Below are 12,469 nucleotides of genomic sequence, written 5' to 3'. Positions count from 1 at the left end.
CTCCCTGCCACTCTGTCCGGCGCCCGACGCCGCCGCTTCGCCTTCTCCAGGCCGTGCAGCAGACCCGGAGCCGCCGCCCTGCTCGGAGGCCGCTACATGCGCCGCGAACGCCACGTCCCTCGCTGCACTTGACGGCCTGTCGCCCTCTGTCGCGCTTGGCGGCGGGCTCGCCCGCGCCCCTCCCTGGAAAGAGGGCGCGGTGGCGCCGCCGCCTGGAGGAGAGGCCAGAGAATGGGGATAGGCCAGAGGCGCAGAGGAGCCCGCAGAGGCGTGAAACGACGGATCCTGAGCTCCGGGTTTGGCTCCCTGGCCTGCGCGACCGCCTGCCGCCCCGAGCTGCATGCCAAGTTGACAGGCAGCGTCACCCGCTTGCCCCGCCGCCAGGGGGCCTCCTGGCCCCGCCGCGGCAGCCAGGCGAGCTCGCGGGTCAGCGTTCACCCCCTTCGCGTCGCACGTTTTCTCGACGGGCCTCTGGAAGGTGCCGCTGCCAGGCGGCGGAGCGTACGGCTGCGCCCCTGGAGCCCCCCGCCTTGGCCTGGAAACGGGGCCCCCGGGGCGTGTGAAGCCGCGCCGGCAGGCGGCACGCCTCCGTGAGGATACAGGTAGCCCGGCGGCATTCCCGCGTCCGGGCCAGACGACCCAGGCTGTCTCTCTTTGGGGAGATGCCCTCGAGAGTAAGCGACGGGCATTTCGCCTTCTCTCCCCGGGAGACGCCGTGGGCCTCCCTTGCCATCTTGAGGGCCTCGCCCCGGAGACGAAGGCGGCGCCGCCCCGGCAGGCCCGGGCAGCGCGCCCGCTGCTGCCGGGGGTAGAGACCCGCCCTGCGCGGGAGGTGGCATCGGCGACGGGGAGACGACGACTCGAGGCGGCGGCGTGCCGTGCGCGGAGTGGGAAGAAAGATACGCAGAGGATGCAGACGCGAGAGACGAAGAAGAGAGAGCCCCAGACGCTGAAACAGAGGAAGGCCCCGTCCGCGTAATGACGTAGTGCGACGCAGACGACGATTGCTGTCGAGAGGACAAAGCGGCCTCGTGCGGGTTTCGCGCATGCAGACCCGACGCTCTGTGGGCCGTCTGCTGAGCGCGGAAGAGCGCAAGAACTTCCTGAGGAGACACAAACAAACGAGACGCCGGAGGCGGTTGACCCCACACCAGAGAGGCGACGAAACATGCGCAGCACCCCAGCAAACACGCCTGTCCCAGCTAAATGGAGCCCACGCCGAAACCAAAAGAGAGAGGCTACGTGACGAAGAGACACGGCCCGTGGCGAGACTTGCTCACATAACGGAGTCCGTCAAAAAAACCCCGAAACACGCGGCTCCCTCACTATCCACAATGCAAGTCGGGGCCTCGCAGGGTTGGTCCCATCTCCTCACTGGCAGCTGGGGCTTCCTGAAGGCCTCGAGCGAGGCGACCGCAGGGGTGACGATGGCAGGGCCCGCGCCGGCTACAGCCAACGTGGGATTGGGGAAGGGCTGAAGAGACGCCGACGTCCGCGACGACGCGGACTGATGGAGCCAGTTTGTCGCACAGACCAAAAGTTGTTCTTGCTCTTCTCTCTGAAGAGCCAGATTCGCGATCAGCAGCCAGGGCATGACACCGGGGCCGAATTGCTGAGGCGCGAGGGGCCCGCAGAGAGGCAGAACGCCGAGAGACAACCGGCCTGAGGACCCCGACTCCGGCCCCTTGGCGGATTTCGCCGCGGACGCGTCCCCTCCAGCGTCGCCTGACGAAGAGGCGCGAGGCGACGAAGGCGAGTACAGAAGAGACGGGGCTTCTTGGCGTTGGACGTACGAACTGAGGAGGTGGCTGGCGCCATCGAGGAACCGCAGCTGAGACGGATGCGGGGGAACGAGCAGAGAATTCGCAGGCACGCCGGGCGGGAGAAGGCTGCGGACGCCCAGGGCGTCTGACAAACTGTTCAGCGCCGCCAAGCGCTTTCGCATGCTGTCGCTGCATCGACACACGAGCGCCGCCGCCAGCTTGATGCCCTCCGCCTCCTGTTGACTGATCTCTCCAGGGAGCCCCACGTCGCTGGAACTTGCCCCTGCGGCTCGCCTCTGGCGCGCTGCGTCCGCGCCCTGACGCTCTCCACGGCCCGCTCCCGCGCCCGAGGAGAAAGAACAGTTGTCCCCTTCTGCGCCGGCAGCCGCGTCTTGCGGCCCGCCGCCTGCAGCCTGTCGCTGGGCTGCCGCAGTCCCCACGGGGCCCGAGGCGTCCGAAGGCCCGCTCGGGCCGCGACCGCTGGAGACAGCCGAGGCCCGCAGGTGGGCCCGCGCCGCCGAGCTCGACGCCGAACGCGCCGCCAGTCGACCTCGCCGGCACAAGTGCGAGACAGAGCACGCGAGCGCGCTTAAGCTCTTGCGGGTGACGCCTGAATTCAACACAAATGAAAAACCAGACGCCTAATGAAGCACAGCAAGCGCGGGACACCGAGATCCTGAAGAAAGATCCACTCACAGTTTTCCTCTTTCTGGCACCATGCTTCGAGTGACATACTTTTCTATGGGAAGAAGACGGTGCAGCACACGCGGATCTACGCCCGGAGCAACTAAACGAGCTAGCAGACCGTCCCTCGCCATTGCCTTCGCCTGATAGCCTCACGAAAAAAAAGTGCACGATGAAGTCCTCGTGAACACGCGTCTTTCAAAACTTACATCGAATCAACTCATGGAAGGAAGGCCCCTCTGCGCCGAAGCCGACAGCGCCTCCACCCGAGCCGTAGCGCGACGTCCTCCACGCGGCGGGGACCTGACGGCCCGCCGCGGCTTGTGCACCTTCTCCTGGAGAGTTCTCTCCCACGGGGCCCAAAAGCAGCCAAAAGCCTTCTTTCTTTGCTGAGGAGGCGACGAAACTCGAGAGAGAGTCGTCGTCGCCGGCGCGTCTGCAGGTGCCTCCTTTCTTGTCTTCCTCTGGCGCCGACCCACTCGTCTTCGCGGCGGACAGGGCCTCTCCCGCGGCATCCATGGGCTGCTCAGACTCCCTAGTGAGGTCGCTCTCCTTCAGCGCTTCGCCCTCGGCGCCTGGCGGCCGAGCCGCCGTCGTCGCCTGTCCCTCCTTACCAGGCCCGGCTGACGCGGTCCCCGCCGCGGGCCTGCTGGGCTTCGGGCCGGCGTCCCCACGTGGGCGTGCGGTCTTGGAGGAAGACAGTTGGGTCGACACAGAGGAAAAGAAGGCCCGGTTCGCGGAGATCGCCGGAGAAGGGAGTGGCAGCCACCGAGGCGCCAAATAGCCCAAGTGGAACCTTGCCTCCAGCGGCGGCAGCGCCCCGGGACGCGACAGGCTGTAGGCGGACTTCACAAGCTCTCCACACGCATCCCAAACAACCTGCGCACCCGGGACGTCCCCAGCCCACACGGTGCCGACACTCGCAGGCACCACGCGAGGAGTCGCCCAGCGTCTGTCGCGCGCGGATGGAACCCCCACGAGGAGAGACCCCAGCAGGGCGCGGAGCCGGTCGCGCACCGCGGCCTCGTTTCTGCTGCCTGGCGCACACACCGAACCTGGCGACAGCTGAGACGCCGCCACCAGCACGAGCTCAAGACGGCGAGGGAGGCTGTCTGCGTTCGTCTCTTCAAAGGTCGCGCTGTCTGTCTCCTGAGCGAGATCCCACGCGTCCCTTCCTTCCTTCGATTCCACCGCAGGCCGCTGGGCATCTGCAGCGAAGGCCGACGAAGGCAGAGACAGCAAAAGCGGCGCCAGGAGGTGCACAAGCGTGCCAGAGAGACCGTAGGGGCCCCTACGGGGATAGGCGTCTCCTCCGCGCGCGAGCCCCTCGCGCCGCCTACGCGCCATGACCCTAAGGAAGCGCTCCAACGGCCCAGACGCACCTCCCAAGCGCCTTCGAGGCTGCCTGGCTGCTGGCGACCGCTCGTCGCTCCGCAGCAGCATCGAACTCCACAGCGTGAGATCCTGAAGGAATGAGCCCGCGAGAGGATACACGGAGAACACCACCGCGCGGGCATCTTCACTCCCTCCCTGCTCGCCTTCGCCTTCCAGTCTTCTTCGCTTGGCGGTGAGTGCGTCATCTCGAGATTCCTTCCTCTTCCTCCCGCGTTCTGTGCACACATCACCATCGGCCCCGCCGTGTTCATCCCCCGGTCTCTGGCCTCGAGAACCACAACTGCCCGCTGCGCGTGCGTCAGCAGGCTTTCTTGCTCGCCATCCACCGCCGCGAAGACCCTCTTTTTCTCTCGCAACGACCGTCCTTCTCCCTCGCACGCCTCCTCCTGCAGCCTCTTTCGCGCGGGCTCCATCTCCTCGGCGGAGCGAGGCAGGGGGGGCTGGACGCCGAGCGACCCGCTGAGGCCTTCGCCGCGCAGCACCCCCCGCGCAGACGCGCAGGAGCCAACGACCGCGGACGCAGAGGCAGACTCCAACAGAGGCGCAAAGGACGTCGGCGCCAGACTCTCCCTCACGCTGTGGGAAAAGAGCGGCGGACAAGGCGGCATCGTCTGCGACAGATTCTTGCTTCCACCCTGCGAAGAAAAAGACCAAAACACAGCAGAGCGGTGTCCGTGGTTCTTTGACAGGCCTGTCGAAGCTGTAATTTACCACGCCGCCGCACTGGACGCCAACATGAAAGGCACCGAAGACGTCAGACACACCTGCATAGCTACAAATGAGCAACTCTCCCCGACGAGCGCTCCGGTGTGGATTTCACGGGACAGCAAGAAGCCTCTGCGCCACGAGGTATGCATGACATGCAATATTGACAGCTACCTAAACCCTAAACACGCAATGGGGGAGGGCCTCTCTTGCTGCCGAGCCCGGGCAAGTTGCCCTTCTTCCGGCAGCTGCCTCGAACTTTGTGGAGTACGAAACTTGCGCGCCCGTACCGGCGTCTGCTTGGAGAAGGGGTAGAAGTTTTCTTGGAAGGTCGGGTGTCTGCGCACATGCTTGTGATACTGCTGAAGGAGGAGAACAAGCATCGGGTGCCTCTGGCTCTTTGGCTGCCCCAACATGTGTCGGAGGTGAGCGCGCAATAGCAAGTATTGCTCGCGGCATTCCGCCGGCGAGCGGAGGCGCGAGACGGCCGAAGAGGCCATCGCGTCGCCAATGGAAACGAGCGAGATGCCCTGAGGGGAAAACGACGACTGCCTCCGCCCCGCTTCGCTGCCTGCCAACGCATTCGACAGCCACGTGCCAGAGTGACTCAGCGTCGTCGCGACGAGGCCCCAGTTGACTGAGCGCGAGGAGTAGGTCAACACAGAGGGGAAGGCGGTCTTCCCCTCGTCCGCCTCCCGGTCCCCCGTCTTCTTCGCCTCGCTCGCTCCAGCACCTCCAGCACTCGAGACGCCCGGTGCCTTCTGGCCCTTGAATTCTTCGCCCTGTCCCTTGCCCGGGGCGCCGGCGGATCGTTCTTCGCCGTCGAGAGACGCCAGCAGCGCGTGCAGTCTCCGCTTCTTAGGCCACACAGAGAGGGAGGCCTTGGCGCCGGCCTCACGCACCCGTTTCTCCTCGCCCTCGCCTTGTTCCCTTTGCCACAGTTTGCGGTGGAGCAGCAGGCGCCGCCTCAGGCCCGCCACAACCGGCAAGCCGCGCCGGCGCGCGTCCTCGCTGCGAGTGCCAGACTGCCCGCATGCGCGCGGCTTGGGGGTCACGCCCAGCGACAAGTAGCTGTTTGGCTGGCCAAACTTCTTGACGAGCGAAAGCAAAATTGCGCTCTCATTCAGGTCCCATTGAGGAAGATAGCGTCCCCCGCCTGAGCGCCCCGCCCCCAGCGACGGGACGCCCCCGGCAGACAGGAGACCCGTGCCTCGCTGCGCCCCGTACTCGTCTCGAGTCCGCGCGGCGCCAGCCCCCGCTGGCTGCCCTTTGTGCCCGCCTGCTTGGGCTCCAAGCGGGGGACCGAGATGCGGGCCCCGAGGGCCAACACCCGCCCCTCCAGCCCCCGCAGGGGGCGGGTGGAGCCCAGCGGCGCCCGCAACCGCGGGCCCGATAGGCGGGCGCCCCGCTCCGGGCGGGAAGGCGCCATACGGGGCGCCAGGCGCATACGGAGACGGGGCGTAGGGGCCTTTGCCGAGGTAGGCTGACGAAAAGGCGGCACCTCGCAGGTCTTCAGGCCCCTTGAGGCCCCGACCTGGCGGGTGGCGCTGGACGTAGGGCGAGGCCGAAGCCTGAGACGAAACGAGGAAGGGGTACGACCCAGGAAGCCCATGCTCGAGTCTCCCGTCCGGAGACCCCCTGGCCCCAAGCTCGCCCGGCCGGTGCCCGCGGTCCGCCCCGGCGGCTCCATGGAAATACACGCCACCCCCCAAAGGAGCCACGTGTGTCTGCAACACAGAAGGAAAACGAAGGAACGAAAAAAAACAATGGTGCCTTCCGTTTTCCGGATACACCACGAGCTCCCCCCCCATCGCGCTTCGCTCAGTTTTTTAAGTTGCAGCTTTGCACTCACACGCGACACCGCCTCTCAGCCAGCAACCGGAGACCGCAGCTGGCCTTCCAATCCAACCCGCGGGGTCCGTCAGCGTTCCCGCTGGGAGAAGCATCCACGGCTTCTCTCCTGCTAGGCTGCGGCGCTTCTGCAGTACAGAGTCTTTCATCAACCTCTGCCGTCTTCGGTTTTTCATCACCTTCCTCGCCATTCTCGACTCTTCTGTTGTTCTTCCCGGCGTGGACACCTCTCGCTCGGTCGCCCTCTACCCTTCCCGCCGCCTTTCCCCCCCCCCTCCCTTCCCCCCCGTCTGCTTGCGCCGCGACTCTAAACTCTAACAGCAAGTCCTTTCCGTCTTACCGCGTCGTCTCGAGGGTCTTTTCTGCCGTCGTCGTGCTCGCGGTTCTCCTTGTCGCCGCGCTCGGGCTCGCTGGGCTCCATCGCGGGGGGCGAGAGGGCGCCCCCTGCGATCGCGAACCCGTCGGGCCCGAAGGACGACGAGAGAGGCCCGAACGAGGAGAGGTGTCCGAGGTAGTCTGGAAACGCCCCGGCTCGCCGACGATCGCCTGCGGCTGCCCCCTGCGGCGAGGCCCCAAACATGAGCTCTGACGAAAAAGGGTACGGGCGCGTAAACATGCTCGGGCTGGGGTCGCCGCCCGCCCCCAGCTGGGTCGCGGAGACCATCGGGGACAAACCGCCCATGGCCGCGAACGCAGCAAACGCGGCGCCTTCAAACAACGAGGAGGAGACAAAGCCTGCAGCAAAACCCAGACACAAGGTCACTCCACTCCAGAGGACAGCTATAAGTAACAATACACAAGAAGTTACACGATTTCCTCACTCGACAGAGGCAAACTGGGAAACGCAACGAAGCAAGACAACCGCATGCATCACTGCGACATCTGCAGTCGGGCGAAAGACAGAGAAGCGCAAAGGACGACCCCCGAAGGACGGAGAAAACGCAACAGCAAACCAAGGAGACAGCCGCCAACGCGGACCCGCGCAAACCGAAGCACACAAGCGGATGAATAGACCGCAGCAAACCGGCCGGGAGAACCGAGCGCGCGCGGAGCCAGGCGAGATGCCCTGCCGGCGCAGCTTCATCAAGAAACGACTTAGGAGAAAAGTCATGAAGACTCGTGGAAACTCGGCTTTGAAAGAATCTCAAATGAAGCGTACCCGGCAAGTGCGAAAACGACGACGACGGCGAGTCAAGAGATGACGAAGCACCCGCCGCCAGCCCGGAGAGCTGCTCAACCGCGTCGCTCCAGTCGTCTTTTCCCGCTGGAGAAAGACGGAAACACACACACGCACGCGCAGAGACAACACAATCAACGTGGCGCTAGGGCAGATACTCAAAACACGCTGCCGCCATTCTAAGCCAAAGGCATTCACGCAGGAGCCGCAAAGCATTCCAGCGACGGTGATCTACATATATATATATATATATCTAAACCCTAAACCCTATATATATATATATATATATATATAGTAGGTATATATACATATTCGCCTAGGCACGCGTCGGGCAGCGCACACACGGATTTCTAGTCTATATGTATGAGGTAAGCGCCGCCTGGCTGATCTCTGCAGCTGCCCCCCCTTTCCAGAGGTTGTCAGTACGGCGCGACAGGCCGCTTGACTCGCGCGGCGTTTGCTGCACTTTAGGTTTCTTGTCGCCAGCCCACGTTTCCGCAGATTCTCTCTGCTGAGGCGGACGCCCCCTCACCCTTGAGCGCCGGGACTTGGCAGACGTCGAGGCGCCAGTCGGGGGCGCGGAACTCGACGGGAAGGAGGTCTGTGTCGAGTCCGGTCTCGGCCTTTTTGTTGAGGATGTCCCAGATGGCCGCGAGGGAGACGTTCTCGAGCAGCTTCCACGCGGCTTTTCGCTTTCTCTCTTTCCGCGCCAGCCTCGACTTTTGGCGACACAGCCCACTAGCGGCCGCCCCCGCCGCGCCGTCCCCGGGGCCTTCCGCTCTGTGCGCATCCAGGGCCGCAGCGGCACCCGCGGCGGCAGCCAACGCCGCGCCCGCAGCCGCCAGGCGCTCGTCGTCATCGTCTTCTTCGCCTTCCTCTTCTCGCTCGCGGCCTGCGCCGCTCTCCGCAGAGGCCGCCAGATCTCTTCCGTCGCGCGCGCACTCGTCGCCGCCGCCGCGTCTCTCCGCATTGTCGAGCGGGTCTCCCCGCCCACCCACAGCGAGTACCGCTGCGCCTCCGCCGCGCCCTTTCTCGTCCTTCACGTCGTCCTCGCCGACAGTCGCGGCTTCGCGCCCTGGCCCGCTTCCCCCCGCGTCTGGGGCGCCGTCGCCCAGCGAGGCGGCGGTGGGGTCACGGTGGGCAGGAGGAGACACCGGGGGTACGTGGAGGGACCCGAAGCGGCTAGAGCCGCGGCCGTGGCCTTTCGCCCTCGCGGAGCCGTAGGCGCCTGCGCCCTTGTCCTCGCGCGAGCGGCGCGAGAGCGGCGACGGGGTCGCTTTTTCAGAGAGCCCAGCGACCGCCGCGCCGAGGAATAGGCCTGGAGGAGCGTTCGCCAGGATGTCAAAGGTCAGCGGCGCCGCGAGGTCGAGCGTCTTTTCGTGTGTCAGGTAGAGCCAGTCAGAAATGGAGACAAAATCGCTTTCCGCAAGCTCGGCGCCCAGCAAGCCCGCATCGCGGTCTCCCCCGGCGAAGAACAGGCCGCCCCGCGCACCCGGGAAAAACCGAGAAGAAAAGGAGAGGTCCTGGATGACGGGAGACGAGGACGACCCCACGTACTGCCGGAGGTGATCCGCGGCACCGAGCTGCGGACTGCCCGCGAGAAATTCTCGCTTGGAAAGGACACCTTCAGAAAGAAAGCACGCTTGGCACCTGCAGTGCTGCTGCTCGCCCTCTTCGCTCTCAGATGCGCCCGTTGCGGGCTCCGCGGCGGACGCGCCGCCAGCCTCATCAGGCCCTGGGGACGCGGAGGGCAGCTTGTCGCTAGCGCGCCCGGCGCCTCCCTCGCGGCAAAAGCAGCAGGCGCACGCCCCCTGTACGCCCCACGTCGACCCCCGCGGGCCGCTGGCCCCGCCAGGGGTATCTTCGTCGGGCCGCTCACCGTTCGGCCGCGCCCCTGTCTTGTCTCTCTCCGCGGGCGACGCGCCCGACGCCGGCGCCGGCGAGCCGTCGGACGCGGCCTTCGACGAGCTCGCCAGAGGCAGCGAAGAAGACCAGGTCGTGCTGACAGAGTGCACGGGAGAGTCCACCTCTGAAAACACACCAGACGCACACAGACGCAGAGACCGAAGACAAGTTTGACCTGCCTTAGCAGGAGACAGTGCCGCAGACAGGGTGTCACCCGGCGCCCCCGCCCCAGGCAGAGTGCCGGGGGGTTCTTCCTGAGTGTGTCTGGCCCGCCTATCTCGCTGTAAGTTTCTGTCCTTTTCAGGCGCCTCTGCAGCTGCACACGGATCTCGAGTCGCCGCGACAGCGTACCTCCTCGTGACGTTGCTGAGATGCTCCCTGCGGAAGGAGACGCCTCGGAGACGCCGGCGGGCAGTCCCATGTCCCTCCCGCAGAGAGTGGATTCCTCCTCTCTCTTCTCGGGATGCTTCTTCTCGCTGCCGTTTGCGCAGCGCGCGTCGCACCCGTCCCTAGAAGACGACGGCAGCACCACGGCGGCCGGCGAGCGACAGGAGGCGAAGAGGGACGGCCCCAGGAGACTGGAGTCCCCGCGGTCTGCGTCGCCAGAGGCTCTGCGGCGCGCGCCCGACAGCGGCACCCTATGATTCTCCAGGCTGCGGGCGACGGTGTCGAGCAAGAAGACATGGAGAGGAACTGAAACAGGGATGAACTGGTCAGACGACGCGGGGACAGCGTCGTCAGCCGCGCTCCTTCTGCGATGCGCACGCGAAGAGGGCCGCGCAGAGTCGTCCCCAGCCTGGGAAGAGGCACACAGAACCGAGAGCGAGGAAATGAGGCAAACACCCAACACAGCCGCAAGCCTGCGAGCAGACGCTTAAACCCGCAGACGACTACGCCCGAAGACGCCACAAGTCGGGAAACCTTTGAGAGAAGTTGCAGCAGATCTTCCCCCCCCCCCCCCCTCCTTCCCCCCATTCTGAATTCAGTGAGTGGCTGTGCCTCACCGTATCCAGCCGGGCACTCTGCGGCGAGACGAGCGGACTGTCTTCATCGTCTGTTCTATCGTCTGTTTCTGCGTGCTTCCCAGGCCGTTCTTCGCGCTTGGGGTCCTGCCTTCCGCCCTCTCCGCCCTCTCTCTCGCCGTCCTCTGCGCGGTCTCTGCGGCCGACTCTTCCAGAGACCTCCTCGTCCCTGAGATCTTCGGCCTCTTCGCCGCGGCGTCCTCCGTCCGCCTCCACGGGGACGCTTTTTCTTCTTCCTGCGGCGGGCTTCCCGTCGTCGTCCTTCTTCGCCTTCAGGTCCTCCTCTCTCTTCTCTCTGCGTCGCTCGTCCGCGGGCCCCGGAGGCCCCCCGGGCCGCAGCGCGGCGAGCGAGGCGAGAAAGAGAGTCGCCTCCTCGTCGGCGAAGACAGAGAAGGGTGAGTCGCGGAAGAAAAACAGCGAACCGATCTTGCCGCGGACATGCGGGGCGAACAGCGCGTCCGCGTTGTTGCGGACTTGCTCTCTCAGCAGCGTCGCCTTCAAGTTGACAGACGAGGAGACGCCAGAGTCGACAGCCGCCTCGGGCTCCGCGTCGCCCGGCTGTGCGTCGCCCGGCTGCGCGCTAGACGAGCCAACAGACGGACGAAAAGAAGAAGCTGAAGAAGCGAAACGATGTCGCCGACCCAGCAGCGACGCGCGCAGCTCTAGATTGCCTCCAGTCGGCGGCAGCGCTCCGCAGCACGGCTGAAGCGATGGAGGAATGACAGACGCATCGACCTGGAAAAGACACGACCCCTCAGCACAAAAAACCGTCATTCCACGCGAAAAACGACGCAGCAGACTATCTCGTGGACGGCCTGCCAGCGAAAGACCTGCACGATATCTACTACATGCAAAGACTACTCGCGGCGAGGAGACTCAGATTACGCGTGACCAGCATGCAGCGTCTCACACAAGCCGCGACGTCCGCCCTTCGGCCGAGGCACGGACAAACGCGTCGGTGTTCATTCCATCAGAGAGGGAGAAGGCAGGTCCTCCTCGGGTCGGCTTCCGCTCTGGGCTGCGTGTCTCTTCTCTCTGCTCACCTGACTGAGTGCCCCGAGCCACAGGGACTGGACGGCCGCGGCCACAGGCGACGCAAGGAGTTTTCTTTCTTCTCTCTTCTTTCGCAGCTCCAGCCAGCGGGCGCGCGCCGCGACGAGGCCCCCGACGCGCCCCGACGCCGCGACTTTCCACCGCCGCTCCTGGTAGAAATCGCGCGCCAGCCAGTTGCCTTCTTGCTTGAGAAAGGCTGTGTGCGGGCGCACACTGAGGGCGACGACGCCTGGGAGCGCCGACACCGCCGGCGCCGCGGTAGGAACCGGCGCGAAGCCAGGCGGCGGCGCGGCGTGGAGTCCGACGACGAAGGAAGGCGCGACATCGTACGGCGCGTGCTCCAGGGGCGCAGGACAGGCCGCCGCCGCCGCGGCCGGGTCGCCGGGCGTCTGGGCGCCAGAGGGACCGCCGCCGCGAACGACGAGCGGAGACCCCATGTTGTGAGCCGCCAGCGGAGGCAGCATGTGAAGGGTCGCGCAAGCTTCGGGAGCGACTGCCACGCGCGCACTCTCGACAAAGGCGACGACGCCTCCCGAGTTGCCTCCACGCACGTGAGGCGCAAAATGAGACACCAGGTCTGGGGCACCGTCGCCGGCCGCGTGGACCCCGCCTGGAAGCATCGTCAAGCTCGTCGCGGCCTCGCCGCTCGCTGGCAACTGGCGCATGCCCTAATTTTGAGAGGCCGCTCTGGGTGCCTGACGTGTGCGGCAGAGACCGGCGCGGGACTCGGAAGAAAACGCGGAAGGAAACCGGGGAGAAGGCCCTGCTGAGCGAGGCCCTCTGCGGGCGCGGGCGGTGCAGGATTGGACCCACGCGAAAGAGAGAGAAAAACAAACGAGGAAGCAAACATAGAAGGGGGCGACAGAATTGCGAGACCGATCGAGAAAGAAGGCCAACGCGGCTACTCAGCTCCG

At 65.6% G+C, this 12,469-nt stretch overlaps 1 protein-coding gene across 1 annotated transcript; it reads right to left on the bottom strand.

Moving 5' to 3' along the window:
* Nucleotides 1-12,220, bottom strand: BESB_054120 (uncharacterized protein; the record flags this gene model as incomplete). Its single annotated transcript, XM_029363847.1, has 12 exons — nt 1-392; nt 506-1,103; nt 1,376-2,373; nt 2,657-3,596; nt 3,743-4,477; nt 4,838-6,274; nt 6,739-7,133; nt 7,558-7,662; nt 8,108-9,604; nt 9,832-10,276; nt 10,485-11,237; nt 11,546-12,220. Coding segments are annotated over 12 exons (8,970 nt in total), but the record flags the coding sequence as incomplete, so codon positions are not given.
* Between the last annotated feature and the right edge of the window lie 249 nt (nt 12,221-12,469).

The sequence above is a fragment of the Besnoitia besnoiti genome, chromosome IV (assembly GCF_002563875.1).
Source record: "Besnoitia besnoiti strain Bb-Ger1 chromosome IV, whole genome shotgun sequence".
Taxonomy (NCBI): domain Eukaryota; phylum Apicomplexa; class Conoidasida; order Eucoccidiorida; family Sarcocystidae; genus Besnoitia; species Besnoitia besnoiti.
Note: the sequence above shows the minus strand (reverse complement) of the source record. Positions and strands in the feature narration are given on the sequence as shown.